We start from the raw sequence: 20,259 nt of genomic DNA, 5'->3' as shown, positions 1-20,259 counted from the left end.
TGCATCAAAAGTACATCAGTCTGGCAACACTGTCTAGCCAAGTATCGATTGTAGCGGTTCTATCGATTCCTTTCCGTTACCAGCCGCACTTTTTGAATTTGAATAGGCTGACTATTCAACAGATTCATATTATTTATGGTCAATTATTTAAATACCATTATTAAAGAACGAGAATGAGTCTCTAATGAAGGACAATTTATAAGCCGAGCTTGATTTTTAGAAAGTTGATACAATTTACTCTGTAATCAACAAAGTTTAAACATATCTTTTCAATCAAAATCAAAAAAAAAATAAAATGGAAAAGGGACAAAGGTAAAAAGGTTCAATAAAACACCCAAATTTGTTGTCTAAAGCAATTAAATTTTTATTGTAAACTTTTCTTTTGCGTTTTATAAATATTTTCAAATAGCTTTTCATAACAGCTCTTCGCACCTTTTAGCTCGTGTTTTTGTGTGTGCTTTTCTGGTTTTTTTTTTAAATGAGAATTGTGTGCATGATTAAGTATTATAATGCTAAACTTGCTTAAATAATCGATTTATGCGATCTTTTAATGTTGCGATGGGGTAATGCGATGATTAATTGGTTGTTACTAGTATGCAAATAGCATATTTTAAGAAGTTACTAATACTATGTAGACTTGATAGAGAGAAGTAGGGGTATATCCCTCATCTTCCGCCTATATTGAGCACATTTAAAATACTTTTACGTTACGTTTCGATTGCTAGAAAATGTTTAGATACTACTACAAAGTGGTGTAGATTTCGTGGAGTGAAGAAGTGTTGATGCTTTTCCGAGGGTATTTACAAATTGTTTGAGTGTCGAGCTGTGGAGGATTCATTAACATTTTATTTACAACTATTGAATTTGTGTAGTCTTGGCTTTCTAAAATGCAGTACCATTTATATGATGTGAGTTCTTGTTGTCTTGAAGCCAAAATCAGAATAGATTCGGTTTGCTGGATCAAGAGAACAAAGTATTGGATGTGTGGTTAAAATTCCTTTTTGCCAGGCTTTACTGTGCTTCTGTTCTCCATTACCGTTTGTACTTGCTAACTGCGCATACAATATCTTCCTCCTCCACGTTTTGGCAGTGAACCTGAGCTTTCATCTTTGACTTGGTGATCGCACACTTTACTTACAAAAATTTTATATTTTTCTTTTATTAAATTGCAGCTTTCGGCCACGTAGATATATGATATTTTGGGGTAGGTAGGTTAAATGAAGCACACACATGCAAATAAACTAGTTTTGCAAACAACCGGAGTGTCACAAAGGGAGTAAATGCCCCTCAATATTGGATCTACTCATATTTATTTAACTAAATGGGGTTCTCCTTTCCAAAGGTTTTCAATTCAAATGTAGCTAAACATTGACTTTTGGTTTTCGGCCATATCATGCTTGTGTTTTATTTAAAAAATATCATCACAAAATTGATGAAGTATTTTGTTTTCGCGGCATTACACCATAAGCTTAGGGCTAGCGATCTCCATCATGTGTATCATTTTCAGGGGTTGCTTAAATTAGGTTAAACTTCAAATAAGTCAGCGCAAAGATATAAACTAACAACTAAAGTACATGGAAAAAATCAACACAGTGTTCGAATAGGTAGATTAAAGACTTGCAAACTCAATTCTTTGTTCTTTGTGTTCCAAGCTAAACTTAATATTCTAGGTATTTGTTGTTTATCTGCATATTATATGTGTAGGTCTGCTGGATGATTGTTTAAATGAGGGGCTTTCGATTTACAGGGTTTTTGCGCGATCCAGCAGATCGCCAATGAACTTCGATATGTCCGATTGCGGGCGTTTGCAGACTGACAGTAATCTCTGCAAAAGCGGGAAAAAGGCAATTAGCTGGGTGTAATTCTATATTATACTTTGGTACTCACTATAAGATGAGATCTTCTAATGTCATCTGTGTCCATGTCCAGTATTTCGTCAATGTCCACATCGATGGCCTCGTTCTGGGGATACAATAAATATGGTTAATATTAACATATTTCATTAAAAAAATTAATTTTGAGAGTGTATTGGTATAAAATATTGTTATTCTCTTTAAGTTTAAATACTAAAAGATTTCAAAAATGGTATTGTTTTTAAAGAACTTGAGTTGAAAGTAAAAACGCGTAATTTTAGGAAATAGGATCTGGAAAAGAATTCACAGTTTTTTTAATTTATTCAAATTTCAGCAGAAATATCCATTTAAAAGTAATTATATTTACAAATCTGTAAGGCAGTTTTTAAACTGAGACTAGAGAGTCTGCTTTTCTGGTAATTTTTTTCTTGGTTGATGACCTAAAACACAATTGTTCTACCACTATTTAAGAAACTAAAAAAAATTAAATTAAATTGAAATACAACCGTGCAAAGAAAATTGCCTGTTTGTTTGAAAGCAGCAAAAACTGTGCCACATTTGTCCTAACTAAAGAATATTAAGATGATGATACTTTGTTGACAAGAAAATATAATAATAATCACAAAATGTGGTTTTATAAATTTTATTGAAGGAGTGCTCGTCACTTTCGACTTCCCAGCTTTTTTAAGATGAGAACTACTTACTGGTGGATCGAACAGCTTCTGGAGCTCATCATACAGCCACATCTCCACGGCCAGTCGCTTGCGGATGAGGCTCATCTGGTGTGACCCGTACTTGGCGGTGAGGAACTTCTCCCGCCGCTCCTTCACCTCCGCCCCCTTCTCGTTGAAGTTGACCCGGAGGTTCGTCCGGTTCGGCGACCGCTCACAGTCGTTCATCTGCTCCAGGCCGCACTGCATCTTCGGCGATCGATTAGGCGGTACAAGCCTCGTTGATTGAACTTTAATTTGCGGAACGCCTTTAATTGATTGGCGTGGTGGCTGCAATTGAGGAAAACAGTTGTTACCATAAGACTCAAGTGGCTGTGTAATTTAATAAATATTAATCGAATGCAACTGTGAGCGAGCTTTCCAAATGTGCGTCACACCCATTTCTCTGCGGGTCGAAAGCCCAGCTTCAAGACCCGTTTTCTGGGCCCAAAGGCATTTCCAACTTCCCGCATCCGTGACTCACCCAACTTCTCTGCCCTGCAGACCCTGAGGTTTCAGCTCTGATTCATGCATTCCATTATCTGCCCATTTATTCGTTAGTGGACTTTTTCTATGTCCAGGAATGACGACGACATGCGAGCCGAACACTGAACAGGAATAATTGCTCACGTGTCACTCCGCTTTTTCCTATCGCGGGTTCAGAATCTCCCCACCTTTCCATACATATATAATATATAGAAATATAGCAGCTAATTTAATTAACGTGCAACGCATGGCTCTGATTTTTGACATTTCACTTGCGGGAAATCTGATTTGCCATAGAGTATGCTTTGAAGGGCATAAACAACCAGTATCTCCGCACATTTGTAACTGAGACCATTAAAAAAGGTCAAAGTTTCAGTGAAACTTTATTTGCCAAATATCACCCGAGAGGCAGAACGAATATAATTAATAGTAACCGAAATATAAATAATTTTGGAAAAGACATTTCTTAAGTATATATTTTTGCAGGTAAAAAGTTCATAATTCTGAGAACAAGTACCAACATAAAATAAAAATATAGTAAATAAATGTCTAGTTACTAATGCTAATGCTAGTTACTATTCCTTCATAGCTAATAAAATATAATATTCATCATTTGATCATCTGAAAGTTGAACATAATTTTCATAATATAATATAAGTTTTTTTGTGATAAATCATATTATGTCATCCTTTAAAAGTTATTTATAGTATCTGTATTTTCCATATTTTCATCATTTTCACAAGTTGGCCCCCAAATATTAGAAACACGAAAATTCTCCAATCATTTTTGCTGTAATAAATCAAATTCATTGTTATTCTTTTAACGTTATTTCTATTCTCTGTATTCTCAATATTGGCTTTACGTATTATTTATAAACATTTATAAACATATTGAATCCAAGTGACATCTTTTCAGCATTTTCCCTAAATCGAAGGGGGGAAAACAAAGGTTAAACCCCAACCGAGTGTCAATGGCAACAGAGGTCGTCGTGCCTGGCACCGAAAAAAGTCCGTTAACACCTGTCCACCCCCCCACCTACGCAGTTGTGTATCCTTGATCTAGTAACACAAACCATCCCCAAAAAACATTGGCCCGTGCAAACGCGAAATCTGAACCTTGAAATTTCCAATTTCCCCCAAAAATAAAAAGTTAACCAACTCGTTTTTCTCTGGTTCTTGGCCTGCACTAAAACTAAATTGAATTGCAAATACTCACAGTCGAGTATTGAAATAGTTTTCGTTATTTTCTGTGAGGTATTTCGAAATTGTGGGCCATGTGGCAACAACTGCATTGCTTACACAAAGAGTTTTCCGCATTCGCTGCTAAAAATACATAAGCAATGCCCGACCCCGCAATTTTCACACAGCTGAATTTTTCCAGCCCGTGCGAAATCTGATACCAGATTTACTCAAGAGCCGTGAGCAATTATGAAACCGACGTTTAACTTGTCACTCGCATGTGGAGCGGCCAGCTTTCTGCTTTTCCGGGGGAAAGAAAGAAGAGAGGCCCAGAGATTTGTTCGGCTTGTAATATGATCTGACCTCCAGTGCCCCCGGGGTTCTATGCCACATGCACTATGCTCTCCGAAGGGCTTTGGCCCGGAAATTACCCTAAACGAAGTTAATTGTGTGGATCCGTTTGGCCTACTACTGCAGCCAGGGAACACTCCTATAGGCTTGCTGATAGGTTGGCGACATGATACCATTTTGGAAGACGGCCCCCGAGGAAAATCGTGTGAAGCGGAGGGTAACACTAACATCTTAGAATACCCTCTGGGAATAGACACTTTCTTCGGATTTTGGAAAGTATTTTTGGTATACCCGTTAGTCCATAACCAATAGGTATTCTGGCATTCAACCAAAACAGCCATTTCAAAATATTTATAAATAGAAAAACAGAGGCCAGTCTCAGTTGCTTATAATACAAAATTCAATATTAATTTATTTAAGAAAATTAGAGTATTACATTTATTAACAGATACAAACCTCTTCTTCTAGTTATTTTTTTAAATAAGTAAATATTTAATTAGTAAATTTATTTTGTCAACAGCATAATTGTAATGGTACTTTACTTTTTAAAGTTAGGGTAAATGGAAGGTAACCTAACACAAAAGAAACAAACAATTTCGAAAAATTTCTCAACGCTTAAAGTGATTGTTTTGCCAAGTCAACGGTAATTGTGGGATCCAATAAATTATGTTGACTACCAAGAAACTTATCTAAGGAATTTCCTCAGATTTTCCCAAAGACAATATTCATAACGTACAGAAACGAGAGCAAAAACTATTTGACCGTAGATTACGAAGGGCGAAGATGTGGAAAAGGGGGCGCAGGGCCAATTATACCTTTATTATTATGGCTTGCCACATCTTACGTTGAAACTTTGCATAAATATTATGTTGAAATGCCTACGGCAATGCGGCAACAACATGCAACATGTTGCATGTGCAGCAGCAACAGCTGGCCCAGCAGCAACAACAAAGTCGTAGGTAACTGCGAATATAATTGTATCAAGCACCCCTTTCCCCCTCACCATACACCCCTGCAGTGCACTGTTGCAGAAACTTCCGGAATTAGTGCACAGAAGAAAAATATTATATAATTATTTTATAAAATATAAATTATTATTATTATTATATTTTATATAAAAATTTTAATTTATAGAAATCAAACACAAACACGTGTTCATCTAGAAGATTAAGATAGAAATGAGATTTATAAAAATTAACGTTTTGTCCCGCTCGAATTTATTATTGTACTCAGGATTTTATCGTCTATTTAGGTTTAAAGTACCATATTAAAATTCCCTTTAATTAAATATTATTTACAATATTATACAAATTTCAGTATTACCGAAAATAGTATTAAGGGTTGGATTTTTCTTTATGTGTTGACTTTCTCACAACCCACCTTAATTTGGTTTTACCATTGGTTTTGTAAACGAAATTAGTGCGCCTGGGCAGAAAGAACCAGTACATCAATTGGCTGCATGCGATTGCAATTTTCGGAATAGTTTCATGCATTTGAAATGCGATCGATTGCCAGCCGCAGTCAAATTAAAAATGTAAATTGACATTTTGCTTGTCGACCCTCTCTTCTCCCAAAAGTGAATTGTCAACGATAAATATTTTAGTGGTGTCTGAAGGCAAGGTAAAATGTGGTAAAACTCTTCACTCATATTCCATCAGCAAATCACGATTGAAAAACAAAAATTATTTCTGCATTAGAGTCGGCTAATCAGATTTTGTGTAGCAAAAGTTCAATTAATTAACGTAAATTCGATGAGCCAGAAAATGAAAAAATACGAATACAAAGTCGAAGTCAGAATCAGGGCAAGCTCGAAACAAAAGCCCAATTTGTTCACCTTCATCAGCTCCACTTCCAAATTGAATTTTAAATGCCCGCCCCGACCTCTTGTACTTCCCATTGAACATTTATGGATAAATGCAAATCGAATGTGTCGCAATTGCCTCAGAAACATTTGGGTCTCCGAATTGGGAAATATCTGTTTTGGACAGGCGCCAAATGACGACTGCAGAAAGCGTATGTTAATTTCAAGGTGGGTAATTATAGATTAAATATACATTTATGTTGTGTTCATATACACTTATATGGCTGCGGGTCCATAAAACACTTTGCCCCAGCACTTAAAATTCTCTAAAAAATTAAAATGGCCATTTGAACGGTTGCTAAAAAATCTGAATTTGTTTTGGCCAACTTTAAAATAACATTTACCACAGATTTTAAACTTTAATGTGAATTACGTGTAGATACCGAGGCATTCTAAATCTGGGCTAATGATTTCGATTTCTTTTTGGACTCAGCCCCAATTTACATTTCTGAAAAATAAATATGTCAAAGAATAACGATGATAAGAGAGACCAAAACCCAAATATCAAGTTCATCAACTCGAACCCAGACTAAGCATGCCATTAACCCATATAGAAAAAATATTTTGGGATCGGCTTTGAATGTTTCTAAAAACTCATTTCAAGACGAAATTTTCACATGCAGAGGAGGAAAAGTGAAATGTGACGCTTTTATGCTAAAAAGCCTACAAAATAAAGCGCACAAAGGGGCAGCGTTTGTTTATGCAAATGCTTTATGATTCGCGGGCCGTGAAATCCCCAGAAAAAGTTTAAAGAAGAATTGAGAAAACTAAGACCCAGAAACAACTTAAAACCAGTTTATGAAATCTTTGAAAAGAAAGAGATGTGAACCCAAACTCATTGATATCGATGGATTTTAGTTCCTGCTATCAGCTTTGGTCTTCCACTATTAATTTATATTGTAAGTATACTGTTTATTAATCATGTTATTCAACGGTGGTCTTATCGGCCAGACAAAACATTGTACGCGTCTACAATAAATTATTATATAAATTACTGCCTCATTTCAATAATCAAAGGCATCGCATAAACAATCTTGATAACCCCCAGCTGCCAATGATTCATGCAAAGTGAACATGTAAGTCGAACTGACAATCTAATTAGTATATTTCCTTGCTGATTATTTTTGTCAATCTCGAACCTAACTTCTGAGTGATGGGTTTCCTCCCCTTTAGACACGCGTCTGTCTTTTTATAATTCTGCGGAGTTTCTGATCGCTCGTTAATTTGTCAAGAATATATTGTTAGGCTAATCTAAAAGTCAAATCTTTAACGAAGCTTTGAAATTAACTAAAATACCAATTAATCAACAGCACTTTGCTAATACATTCAGGTAGAAGAATTCAAAGGATACAAATGGCGCTGAGAATTAAAATAAATCGGCTGAAAAGTGGAAATCATGTTGCGGTAGCTTTAAGCAAATTTCTTAAATTAAATTTCCAAATAAGCTTGTTGTTGAATAACAAAGAACATGGGAACTTTATTTTAATTGACTTACGAATTTAAATTTATTTTTCCAAATAAATCTGTCTAATAAGCAAACGAATCGGAGCTCTAATAACCATTTAATTCAAAGTAAAAAGTTGAAAATTTTCCACGGTTAAATTAAAGGCAAATACAGAAATTGTTGAGTCGCAAAAAAGTCTGTCCAAGTTCTCAGATTGAGCAATCAATTGATTCGGGAGGTATGTGGTATGAGTCATTTTTTGGAGAAGGTAAACAGAAACATTTTTGTTTCTGTTCTTTTTTTTTGTAATATTCAAAAGTTAATTTGGCTTATTGTTTATTCAATTTGGTCAGCCCCTTTTCAGGCATTTTTTCACTGACCAAAACGAAACGAGGTTACAAGCCGGACAAAGCGAAAAATGACCAAAAAAAAGGCTTTGAGTGGCAACCTTATGGGTAAATAATTACAAGTGAAAACACCTACGATATCCGCGAGCAGTTGGGCAGTAGTCAAGTGGCCATTAGGTAGGCAGTAGCCAAATCCAGGGTCGTTGACCCCAAACGAGGGCGACTGTGGGTCCGGAGATGGGCATCTCAAATTCGGACTGCTTACTAGGCAGTTGCCAAAAGCGAATTGTCATGGAAAAATGATACACAGCATTATTTGGCCGAGCAAAAAGTTTTCCTGCATAAATTACCTTTGGCAAATGTTTGCGCACTTCGGTCGCGACTTCCCAGTATTCTAACCCCGAGTAAAGTATGTACATTAAGGCGGTCTACTTGACATGGTTTTCGAGGCGGAAAAAATCAAATGGAGTACAATGGGCTAAACTGTTTTTCCAAGCATCGTATTTGCTGGCTAATTTATTGTTTACGCAATGTTTTTGTCGTTCTTGGCTCACTGCGAGATGGCCATTGCGTCACGGACTCTGAGAAAATGTTCGGCTAGGTGTGAGAAGTCTCGGTGAGTGATGGTCGCAAGTGGAATAAAAGTTTTGCCATTTATAAATAGATGTCATTTCTCAATGAGTCCAACGAATTGACCGACATTTCGCAAAAGGCGACCGAAAATACGTATTGTGGAAATATTCGGGATCTCTTATAGCGATTGTGCAAGGAGAAAAATCTCAGGCACTGCTGCTTCTAATACCCCGAAAAATGCTAATATTTATAGAAAACGATTCATTGTATACTTTTGCTAACAGAAAACATGAACAACAAAATAGGGGGTTTTGTTTGTGAAATTCATGTATAAATAGTGACTAAGGATTTGTTTGTTAGAAGCCCTACTAAATTATAATAAACAGTAGCAAACCAGAACAGTACAACCATATTTCTTAGTACTAGGAATCTATAAAAATGCATCGCCAGAAAAAATTCTGGGGAAAGTCATTTGTTATCTTTCTATTTCCTGTTGATGTTTATTGGGTAATCACGCGAATGTTTACTTTTGGAGTTGGGGCTTTAAAGGCAGGAACCCCCTTTGCCCACGCCCTTGTTCAAGTTCCCTATAGAGGAAGTGGAACCCCAGCTCGGTTATCAAATGCTCCTGAACTCGCAGCCCCGCTAAAAAATCGATAATGAAAGCACACCGCACGCATTTCAAAGTCACAAAGTAGAGATGAAATTGGTGGATAGGTGGGTTTTTCGGGGTTGGGGAATGTGCACTGAAAGCGGAGCCGAAAGAGCAATCAACAAATATGTGTACTTGCATATTTACGTCTGACATGTCTGAAATGCCTATAAATAACAAAGGCAAATAATTGATAAATCGAGCCATAGAAGTCGAGAGGGGTTGGTGCTGTAAACGTGAGGCGGGGGTTAAAATCACGGAAATCACACGCAAAGTACACGCACCAAGCGAAGAGTCAAGTTCGTTGTACACTTGTTTATGATTGCCATTGGTTTATACATGTAACAGTGGTAATGGATGTTATGCCTGTTCGTATTCCCAAAGTTCTCGGGCACTGCCAAAGTCATAAAATCGTCAAGCGAATGAGTCCGCATAGCATTAGTCAGCTGCACTGTGGGAAAAGGGATTACACTTGGTCAACATACAATTATTTATCAACCATAAAAATAAGAAACTACTCTGGGAACGAACAACATGAAAAGTTCATGTTGTTTATGTTCTATTTAAGATCAAATGGTACTAAATCGTACAACATGAGAAGTTAATTAAACGTACAATTGATAGCATCAAAGATTTCATTTAGAATATTTTATACAGATCAAAATTTTACTTAAAAAAATATTTTGAAAATCATAAAATTTAAGTACAAAGTAAATTTATCAAGTATAACATTTAAATGCAAACTGTTGTATCGTTTTCGTCCAATTATACCAATAAAATGATAATTTTATCCATACCAATATTTTCATAAAACAAAATACTGTTTTTAGGCATTGTATAATTGTATTTTGGAATTTTTACGATATTCTCTTAGTTTTTTCGAGTACATATTTATATGCATAGAAAAACAACACATTTTTCGAGGCAGGGCACGCAGTGTACGATGTAGATCATAAAAGATGCAACGAACTGCGAACATTGACACAATGGACTCCCTCTATCAATACACCACGCACATACATTTACACACGTGTATAGGGCCATATAGTTGTGTTTATAAGTATAGTTTTATAGCTGCAATCACATTACACATACGCCATGTCGGCCCTGTCGATTGCCAGCTGTCCGCAGTGGGTTAGAGTTCAATGATTCCACCAAGTATATCTCTACTGTCTGTCAGTCTGCTTTATTTTCAGTAGTTTCAAAAAGACTAGAGTTTAACTATTACTTGCCTTAATTGGGAATAATTCTATTAGTGATTTATAAATTCAAATCATGCTCATACGATTCAGAACAATAATTTATAATTAAACGAATTATCATTGTAAACTGGAAGCAGGCCAAACGAGGCATTACAAAGATTTATTTTTATATCCGCATCGAGTAACGATTTAAATGGTTATTTAAACCACTGAAATAATTTTAAGGCCCATTCAAATGCACATAATCATTTATCATGATTTCTGAACTAGCCATAAATCATTTAAATTGTTTGAGATGCAGTTCATTCAATTGAACACTCCCCGTATTTGATTGGCATTCAAGAGACTTTGCCAAAATTGATATATCGGTGGTATATCACTTTTTTTTTGTCTGCTACACATACGGGCCTTCCGTTACTTTTAATTTTTGAACGAGCTTTTAATACATTTCCGTTGCGAGATATTATTCGGTGTATCTGAAAGATAACATTATGCCGAACACGTAAATGTCTGCCTCCGAATTAAAGACAAAAACAAAAGGGAACACCACGTAAAATTGCTTATTAATCTTTTTGACGAAATCGCCAGAAACAGAAACATTTGAGAAGTTACGTTTGCTTTTTGAGTGATCATTTTTCCGTTGAATTTGACTTTGCCGAATAAGAACAATGTTTGTTATTCTTTGGGCTATTCTTAGACGGCCCAGGATGTTTGCAAATGTTCAGCGGTTTAATGTTTAGTCTTGTCTATTATTTATGGTCGTTTGGCATTAAACACAGCATTTGCTGGGTTCAAGATCATCTTGTGATCTATCCCCGCGATGTGGAAACTTCTTGAAGCGACCTTCGCGGCAGACAAAGCGCTAATCTGCAATCTGCCAGCTGAGCTCGTCGGTAAATAAACAGCCAAGCAGCCTGGGTTTGTATCTCAAAATTGATTTTGTGCCCTCTGCAGTGAATGGCTCAAGTCATGCCAGACAATGGAACCAAAGACCCACTAGATTCACCAGCGGAAACGTGCGTAATGACTTAAAGATACATTTGCCTATCGGTATCGCCAACTGTATCGCCATTTGAATCTCTATCTGTATCTGTGACCGTTCAGCTGAACGGCAGTATTGACACGCTTCCGAGCACCCTGTAAGCATATCGATCGAGAGGAAAAATGCGAATAAAAAGCAAAATATGTAAGCATGTCAGAATCAAGCGTCGTGTGTCCAATACCCAATGTATCTTGTATCTGTATCTTGTGGCGTGTTTGTTTTTACTGGCTCTGCACAGTGATTAGACACAGGCGGCCGCAAAATGTTATGACTGCAAATAAAACCAGGTTACAAAACGCAGCAGACACAACATAAAGGAAATTACGGCTGTCGACACACATTATTCCGCGGTATACTGGCACCAGCATCCAATAATACAACTTCTGTGGGCCGGGGAAAAGCCAGTCTGCGATTGATAAAAAGTCAATTAAACTGAATTGCATTCTTGCACTTTGGAGTGCAGCTGTCTGCCCAAGAAAGTTTTCTCCTCCGCCGCACAAAGGATTCTCATTCAGCAAAAGTTTGAAAATACACAGAAAGAAAGGATCCAATAGATCGATGATTTTGTATTGCTTGACTTAAGAAATTCTTTTTGACTAAGCTCTCAATAAAAAAATCAATAGAATAAATTATCATTGTTATTCACCATAAAAAATAAATATACAAAAACATGTTTAAAATTTGAGATAAATGTATACATTAATATCAATTAAAGTACAATTTAAGCTGAACTGAGCATATGAATTAATAACCAACAAAAAAAAACTATTCTTAAAACAATCAATGTTAAACTTTATTAAAGTAAATATTGAAATTATATTATGGGCTTTATTTTAGATTTCAGAGAATTGCAGATCAAATAAATGAACTTGGTTATATTTTAAGGAAATCAAAGGCTTAATAAGACCCAGAATTGTAAATGCTTGATAAAACCCAGATTTACTTCCATTTCTTAGAATTTTTCTGTGTAAGCAGCCGTTGTTAATGCTAATATTTGCCATTTAATTTGGCCGCTCAGACGGGCAACTTCTGTGTTTGATTTGCGGGCCAGCACGAGATCGCTGTCTGGGCGCATGCGAATGCTAATCGGAATTGAAGCGCGTCTATTTGGCTGAGTTCTACCTCCCAAAACCCCCGGCAAGTCCCCTCCAAAGAGCGTGAAGCGCAGTTGCGTTTTCGTTACGTTCCGCTGGATGCGTGGCCAGAAGCGGCAACCGACCAGGTCCAGTCCGCCGACCACCCTTCGCTGCCAATAAAAGTTTCGTATATGAAGTTGTAAAATAGGAGAAATACTCGCGCGGATAAAAATAAAAACGTAAACGAGGCGGCAACCACTGCATAAAATTCCACAGCTCAACACGCACTGGCTGCTGTTGCCGCCAGTTGTTGCAAGTTGCTGCTGGGCAACTCAAACTATGCTTCTGTGCCGCAATGTCTGCGGGTTTTCGTGGCAGTGGAATGGAAGTGGATGTGGAAGTGGAAGTGGGGATGGGACCAGGCCGGGAGTGGGACTCGGCCTGGGACTGGACAGGTGGCCTGGACTGGCTGTGACGGGCACGCTTCTCCTGGACACTGGCCAGCTGAACCACATCGACCACATCGACCCGATCGACTGGTCTACGAGCAGAAAACACACACTACAAACAAGCCAGGTCCCACTTCATTTTCCGGTTCTTGACTGCGATGAAAGTTCTGGGTGTCGAACAGCATTTTCATTTTATGTTCACCAATATTGGGTGATTAGGAAAATGCATTTAAAAGCTCGAACTACAAATTGGTACACATCCAACATTGGTTTTACCAAAAAAAACATCTATATAATCAGTAAAAAAGTTCATAATTGACTGCTGGCAATCATTCAATTTTTTTCATCTAATATACAAGAGAATATAACTATTTTTCCATAAAAAACCTTGTTTAGTCTTTCCTTAAATTGTTTTCTAAATTTTATTTGTTGTTGTACTTACAAGTTTTTAAAATTTTGATCAGTTAATTTTTTTACTCTTTTATTGTACTTACATTATTGGCAATCTTTAACAAAATATTATTTGCTCGATAAGCAAACTCAAAGTAATAACTAAATTTAAGCAAATCTAGCAATTATATAATATTTTTTTGGCTTATGACACCAAACTTTTAAGTTGTCATTTCTAATTTTTATACTTCAAAATGAAAACCATTCAAATAGCATATATATATCCCACATTTTCCAATCAAAAACAAATTAAAAATATTTAAATAAAAATTTACTTTTGGCAATTTTCCAGCGATGGATTCGGCTTGGTTTATCGGTATTTATCTTAATTGCAGCGTCTAGTTCTCGACTCAAATTTCACTTGCCGAGATTTTAATTTATTTTCTTTTTTGCTGTGGCTGTTGCCGCTTTAGGATTTTCCACTTTTCTGCTGCTGCTGCGGCTGCGACTTTCTGCTCAATGAAATTTTCATTTGCACGAGAGCACAATGAGGGCGAAACACACACACACGGCGTTGTTCGAGCGGTTTGTTTAACTGTTTGTTTATCAAGCGGCAGCGGATTGCCCGGAGTTTGAATAATATGGAAAAGCTGGATGATTGTGGGCCAGAGCTAAGCACGCGCAGCCGGTGAGCACCAATGAAAGACTGAATCGGAGGACTGAATCGGAAAAGTATCTGGCGGATACACACCAATGTTACGAGAGTTGCGCTTAACAGAGCGCTCTCTTTCGCTGTTAACTCTCTAGGCTGAGCTGATGTGCCTGCTGATTTGTGGATTTGTGGAGCTGTGGTGCGATTAATGACCAGCGGCTCAGCACCCAGCATTTCGAGCTCCGTTGATTCCAGGTAGCTGTATCCCCTCCTCATCGCCAGATAAGCCCGAGTCGCGATCTGTAAATTTACTGTCTTGCCAATCGACTTTGGCTACACATGCCGACTGACGCCGTATCATAAAGTTCTATTAATAGTGCCCTTGCTGTCTATTAGATCCGTATTATTTTGTCCAGAACTTGTGAACTCACACCTCAATAAAATATCTTTCTAGGTTTAGGGTTATTCTAATTAAATTTATCAACAAATCTATCTTGTGACCATAACATCACTACTTTGTTGAAAAATTGTGATTAAATTAAAAATGATCGTAATGTAATCAAAAATAAGTTTGGTCAAGGAACGAGTAGGATTCATTTAATATAATCATCAGATAATAATTTAATTGATTTTAGATTTAAGACATTTTAAAAAAATTTTTAACTTTAGTTTTAGTTTACCTTTCATAATACACTACTGTAACAAGCTTGCCACATAAATGCTATAATAAATATTAATTAAATGTAAACTGAAGTGTGCCCATTTTTATAAAAATTATATATATAAATGTATTTCTAACATCTCTCGCCAACAACTCGAGTTTAATTATAGAGTTGTAGCTCTAGAATTATGAATCAGTATAAGTAAATGTTTTCCTCTTCGTCAGAAAATGATTTTATTTAACGAATGTAACTGTTTTGTACTATTTATAACTATTTTTGATAATTTCATTTTTGTATAACTTTTACTGGTAAAATGTACATTTCTGTTATTTCTCAGTCCTAGCAAGAATAATAAATAAATGACAATACTTTTTCATAATATTGTTTGATACGAGGTCCAATACATTATAATTATACCCTTGCAGAGGGTATTATAATTTTGGTCAAAAGTGTGCAACGCAGTGAAGGAGACATCTCCGACCCTATAAAGTATATATATTCTTGATCAGGATCACCTCCTGAGTTGATATAGCCATGTCCGTCTGTCCGTCTGTCCGTCTGTCCGTCTGTCTGTCCGTCTGTCTGTCCGTCTGTCTGTCCGTCTGTCTGTTTCTACGCGAACTTGTCTCTCAGTTTTAAAGATATCGAATTGAAACTTTGCACACACCCTTCTTTCCTTTGCACGCAGTATATAAGTCGGAACGGCCGGGATCGGCCGACTATATCCTATAGCTGCCATATAACTGATTGATCGGAAATGCCATAACTCTGCTGTTTGTTAAGTTAGGAAGTTGGAATTTTATATGGGTTTTATATTTGGCCAATCAATCCGACCTACCAAATTTCATAAAGATCGGCCGACTATATCCTATAGCTGCCATATAACTGATTGATCGGAAATGCCATAACTTTGGTGTTTGTGAAGTTAGGAAGTTGGGATTTTCTATGGGTGTTATATTTGGCCTATCAATCCGAACTACCAAATTTCATAAGGATCGGCCGACTATATCCTATAGCCACCATATAACTGATTGATCGGAAATGCCACAACTTTGGTTTTTGTTAAGTTAGGAAGTTGGGATTTTCTATGGGTTCTATTTTTAACCAATCAATCCAACCTATCAAATTTCATAAGGATCGGCCGACTATATCCTATAGCTGCCATATAACTGAACGATTGGAAATGCCATAACTTTGGTGTTTTTAAAGTTAGGAAGTTGGGATTTTTTATGAGTATTAAGATTGCATCATATGAATAATTTTGGAGAATATAATTTACAGAATATTCTGCAAGGGTATATCAACTTCGGCTCCGCCCGAAGTTAGCTTTTCTTTCTTGTTTTTTAATCGCATCTATCTTTCTTTTTCTATTAATTGGATTAAGTGGATTTAACTTTATACTAATAAATATAATTATAGTGTTATTGTAAAACAAAAGATGATGGTTTTGAATATACATTTATAATTTTTCCACTGTGCTCCGGCGGCGATAAATGTCACGCTGCTGAACACTAACAGCGGTCTAGCTCAGAACGGCCGCAACAAAAGCGCCGCCGACTGCAGCCAACTGCAACTTTGTGGGGGAGGAAGAGAGAGGGAGAGAGTGGCAAAGAGAGAGAGAGAGAGACAGGGAGATGAAAGCAGCAGCAAGCGAAACTGGTCAAAATATACAGTTGGAGCGGCAAAAGCGGCACGAGAGCGGATGCACAGCCATTGACCATAAACTTGAAAACAGAACAAAAACAGCTAACAGGCTAACAGCCGGCTAACAGTGGCCGAGAGCAGGCAGAATGTTGGCCATATTCGACTGCCAATTATGCTCGGGCCTTCGCTTGGAGAATGGGACTTAACACAATGTGACAGACGTCACTCAAATGGCCAAGAAGCGAGCGAAAAAGTGAGCAGAAAGCGTTTAAGAAAATCAATAAATAAATATTTGAAGAGCCGAGCGGATGTTAAGCCCGACGTCTCAAGCCTTAATTACCTTTCTTTGCCTTTTTGACAACACACATCTCCTTGGCCACGAAAGTAATAAGATATTTATGTGGCGTGCCGTGGCCTCTCCTTTCTAATACACTTTAAATATTAAAGTTAACGCCCTTTTGTGTTGTGTTGCATTAGATACACACTTGAGATGGCTGTTGGCCAACACTGCGTATGCTTAATTTGGAAGCCCTTAAATATTCAATTGGCAGGGCGGGCGCCTTTGACCCTTGGCATTCGTCCTGGCTTTGTCTTTTGGCCAAATCGTTGAACCCAAGTTCAAGAGTTCATCTTGGGGCAGCATCTGCCCCCTGGAATTTCATCTGCTCTTAGCCATGTTTATGGCCCCTTGTTGCGCATTTATTGTGTGGTAAAGCCAGTATTTGCCACCCCCCGAAAAAACACTGGAGGGTTCCTTGACGCCTTCGACTTTTGTATGAGAAATACGCTTTTATGCTCCCCATTAATTCCATTTGGCCACCCTGTCTGTGTGACTACCTCGCCGAAATAACGAAAATAACAAAAGCTAAAATTGGTTTAATAGTCGCGACGAAGTCTGGGCATTTGAAAGTTTTTTCTTTATTTTTCTTTTGCATATAATTAATGATTAGTTGGGTTTTTGTAGGGGCTTGGCTATACGCATCATTATTTGGCGTTCATTACCTTTTCATGTTTTTTGGGAGAGGGAAGTAGTGTTGGCAAAAAGTGTGTGAGAAGTGTGACTAAACCCAGTCGGAATGATTAATGCTGAAATAGTTTTTACTTTTCATCAGTTTCACATTTCCTCGGTTTACTCCGGGGTTTTGATTACACAAAGATGGTATTATTAGAAATGATTTCATTCCTTGGGTTTTTCTTAAGAAGCTGTTTATATTTTCTAGATTTTTATTCTCCTTCTTGGCACTTATAATTCTCGTATGTCTTTCACACATTTCGCTGTTATGTGGAACGGTTGATCCACTGCCTGTCCAAGGTCTTTTTAAAGCTCTATTATGTAAACGAGCCGACCATTTTATTATTTCTTTCCGTTTACTGTCACAAGCTAGATAAAAGTATCTATGACTGTTTTAATTAAAGTTACCATAGCCAACTGACCTAAGCCGTATTTATGGTGAGCTCAAGAGGCAGTTTAAAAGCGACAGAGGCGTAGGTAGCTCTTAAATTGAGGAATTCTTACTAAGATACCCCTTTGATACAGCCCCTGATCAAGCCACAGCTCATATATCTTGTTGGTTTGTGTGCTCTTCGTCTTTGGTTGGAACAAGCCGAAAGATTCATTCATTCGGAGTGTTGGTTGTTTGGCTTTTGTGTCTAAATGCGGGAATTAAATAGGGAAAGAAGTAACAACTTTCTGGCGAAAAATCAAAACACGTTTTTCAGCGGCAAGGCCACACAACACAAAGCAGCAGACGAGCTCCAAGTCCCACCAGGTATGTACACCTGGCCCACCTGGCGACTGATGAAGTCGCCGATCCCGGCACGTCTTGTCAGTCACATCGCCCCCATCCCATTCCAATCCAGATTCCCTCCCTCATCTAGTCATCATCCCGGCTCCCTTCTTTTTGTGGTTCGTCTGGCGAAATTTCCATTTCGTTAAATGTGGAGAATTTACGAGCTTTCTGGCTGCACGTGCACATGTCCTTTTGTCCGAAATGCTTTACGAGTCCTTGCAGTCATTTGCCACTGGAAATAGAGAAAAATTTTAGGGGGTGCCTGGGGATTTTCTAAATTTTTCTGTCGGTCCCCGACTTCAATGCTATTGAACTTTGGCGTCTCGACGTCTCTGACATGAGCGAATAAGTTCTTCGGATAACGCAAATAAATTTTAAGCAGCCCAGACTTTGGCCACAAGAACTGCAAAAATATATACAAATGCAAGGATATATACACAATACTACTGGGGCATTTTGCACTTGTGTCAATAACCCTTATTAGGGGAAAAGCACAAACTCCCACAAGTCATGCGAGCTCATGCAATTTTCTTGGAAATTTGTCGAAGCCAGCATAAAGGACGACATTCTGCAAATTCTTTGTGGCACACAGAAAGTTTGGCTTGAAAACGTAAAGGTACATCGATAATTGCTTTAAAAAACTGTCTCTCTCTGGTGCAATTAAAGGGAAAACACCCTCCGTGCTAAACATAAATGCAAATCACTTTTTAGTTGGATGTAATCACCAACCAAACGCCCTGCAAACTTCCATCCTGCCACGCCCTCCGCCCTTCCCTGTTTTTTTCGTCCTGCATTAAAAGCATTAACATTGCCAGTGGCAACACAGCAGAAACTGAACTGAAGATGCAATTTAAACGATGCTGCTGCGATGCCCTCTTAGTTTCGCCACTCTCAAGGGTAGTTAGAACTTGGGAAAATTATTTAACTTTAAGTAGTGACAGTTTAGAGAACAGTTTGCCAATCGTCACTGGGAAAAAAGTTTGAAAATCTTAATATTTTACAGACACTCTAAGCCTTTATCATCTTTATCAACTTTCAAAGAACCAATTTGTTATTTTTTCAAACGGTTTACAAATTGATTTGGTTTACAAACCTTAAGAAACCAAATAAATGGAAAAAAAGAAAGAAGAGAATTTTTAAGTAGTACTATTCTTAGTACATTTTTCGTTCCTTCATTAAATTTTTCAATGTTTTAAGGGATTATTATAGGTTTTGAACTGAAAAAGCTTATGGAATTTGCCATTGCAAGTCTTCTACATGTAAAAGACTACCAACATTTGTAATCCACAAAGAAACTTGGGAAGCTAAAATTCCCAATATATTGGGAATAGAACCTATAGGTTCTATCTGCATATTGGTGGTAACTCCTTCAATCGTGCTAAGTATTTTATCGATTTCAACGCTAAAGATCCGGATTGGCTTTTTTTGTATGTGCTGGTATAATGTCGCATCTTAGTCTTACTTCCAATTTAAGCCAACATTTTAAAAGATAAGTTTCTTTAAAATTTTATCGGAATTCGAATTAAAATTGTATTTTCAATACGAATATTGATTGTATTTTTCGCTTGACAATAAACACAGGGTAAGTGCTGGCGGTGCATTTGAAACCCTTCTACACCCACACATGTACACAAATTTCCGTGAGGAGGCGACTTCAACACGCAGCTGCCCACTTGGGTGACGTGACTCCGTGAAGTATGCAATGGTTTTTTGTTATGTTGCTACCAGACTTTCGCATTTTGCCCACTTTATGGCTCCAAATGCTGTTTCCCTTTACGACTGCTCTTCATTCTCCATCCTTTTCCCCCTTACCCCCCTTACCCCCCTTCGCCACCACTGTGATTGTGTTGTTGTCTTGCAACTGGCCTAAAGGGGTTGCATATTCGCCTTTTGTATT

General features: G+C 37.4%; 1 protein-coding gene across 1 annotated transcript; it reads right to left on the bottom strand.

Moving 5' to 3' along the window:
- Positions 1 to 1,373: 1,373 nt before the first annotated feature.
- On the bottom strand, positions 1,374 to 14,332 carry LOC108053123 (protein phosphatase 1 regulatory subunit 14B). The gene is made up of 4 exons (XM_044459873.1): positions 13,950 to 14,332; positions 2,558 to 2,854; positions 1,888 to 1,962; positions 1,374 to 1,825 (listed from the first exon to the last, which is right to left on the bottom strand). The coding sequence occupies exons 2-4, from the start codon at positions 2,771 to 2,773 to the stop codon at positions 1,742 to 1,744; spliced, it is 375 nt and encodes a 124-aa protein (XP_044315808.1). The 5' UTR covers positions 2,774 to 2,854; positions 13,950 to 14,332; the 3' UTR covers positions 1,374 to 1,741.
- Between the last annotated feature and the right edge of the window lie 5,927 nt (positions 14,333 to 20,259).

The sequence above is a fragment of the Drosophila rhopaloa genome, unplaced genomic scaffold (genome assembly GCF_018152115.1).
Source record: "Drosophila rhopaloa isolate 14029-0021.01 unplaced genomic scaffold, ASM1815211v1 contig_2, whole genome shotgun sequence".
Lineage (NCBI taxonomy): Eukaryota > Metazoa > Arthropoda > Insecta > Diptera > Drosophilidae > Drosophila > Drosophila rhopaloa.
Note: the sequence above shows the minus strand (reverse complement) of the source record. Positions and strands in the feature narration are given on the sequence as shown.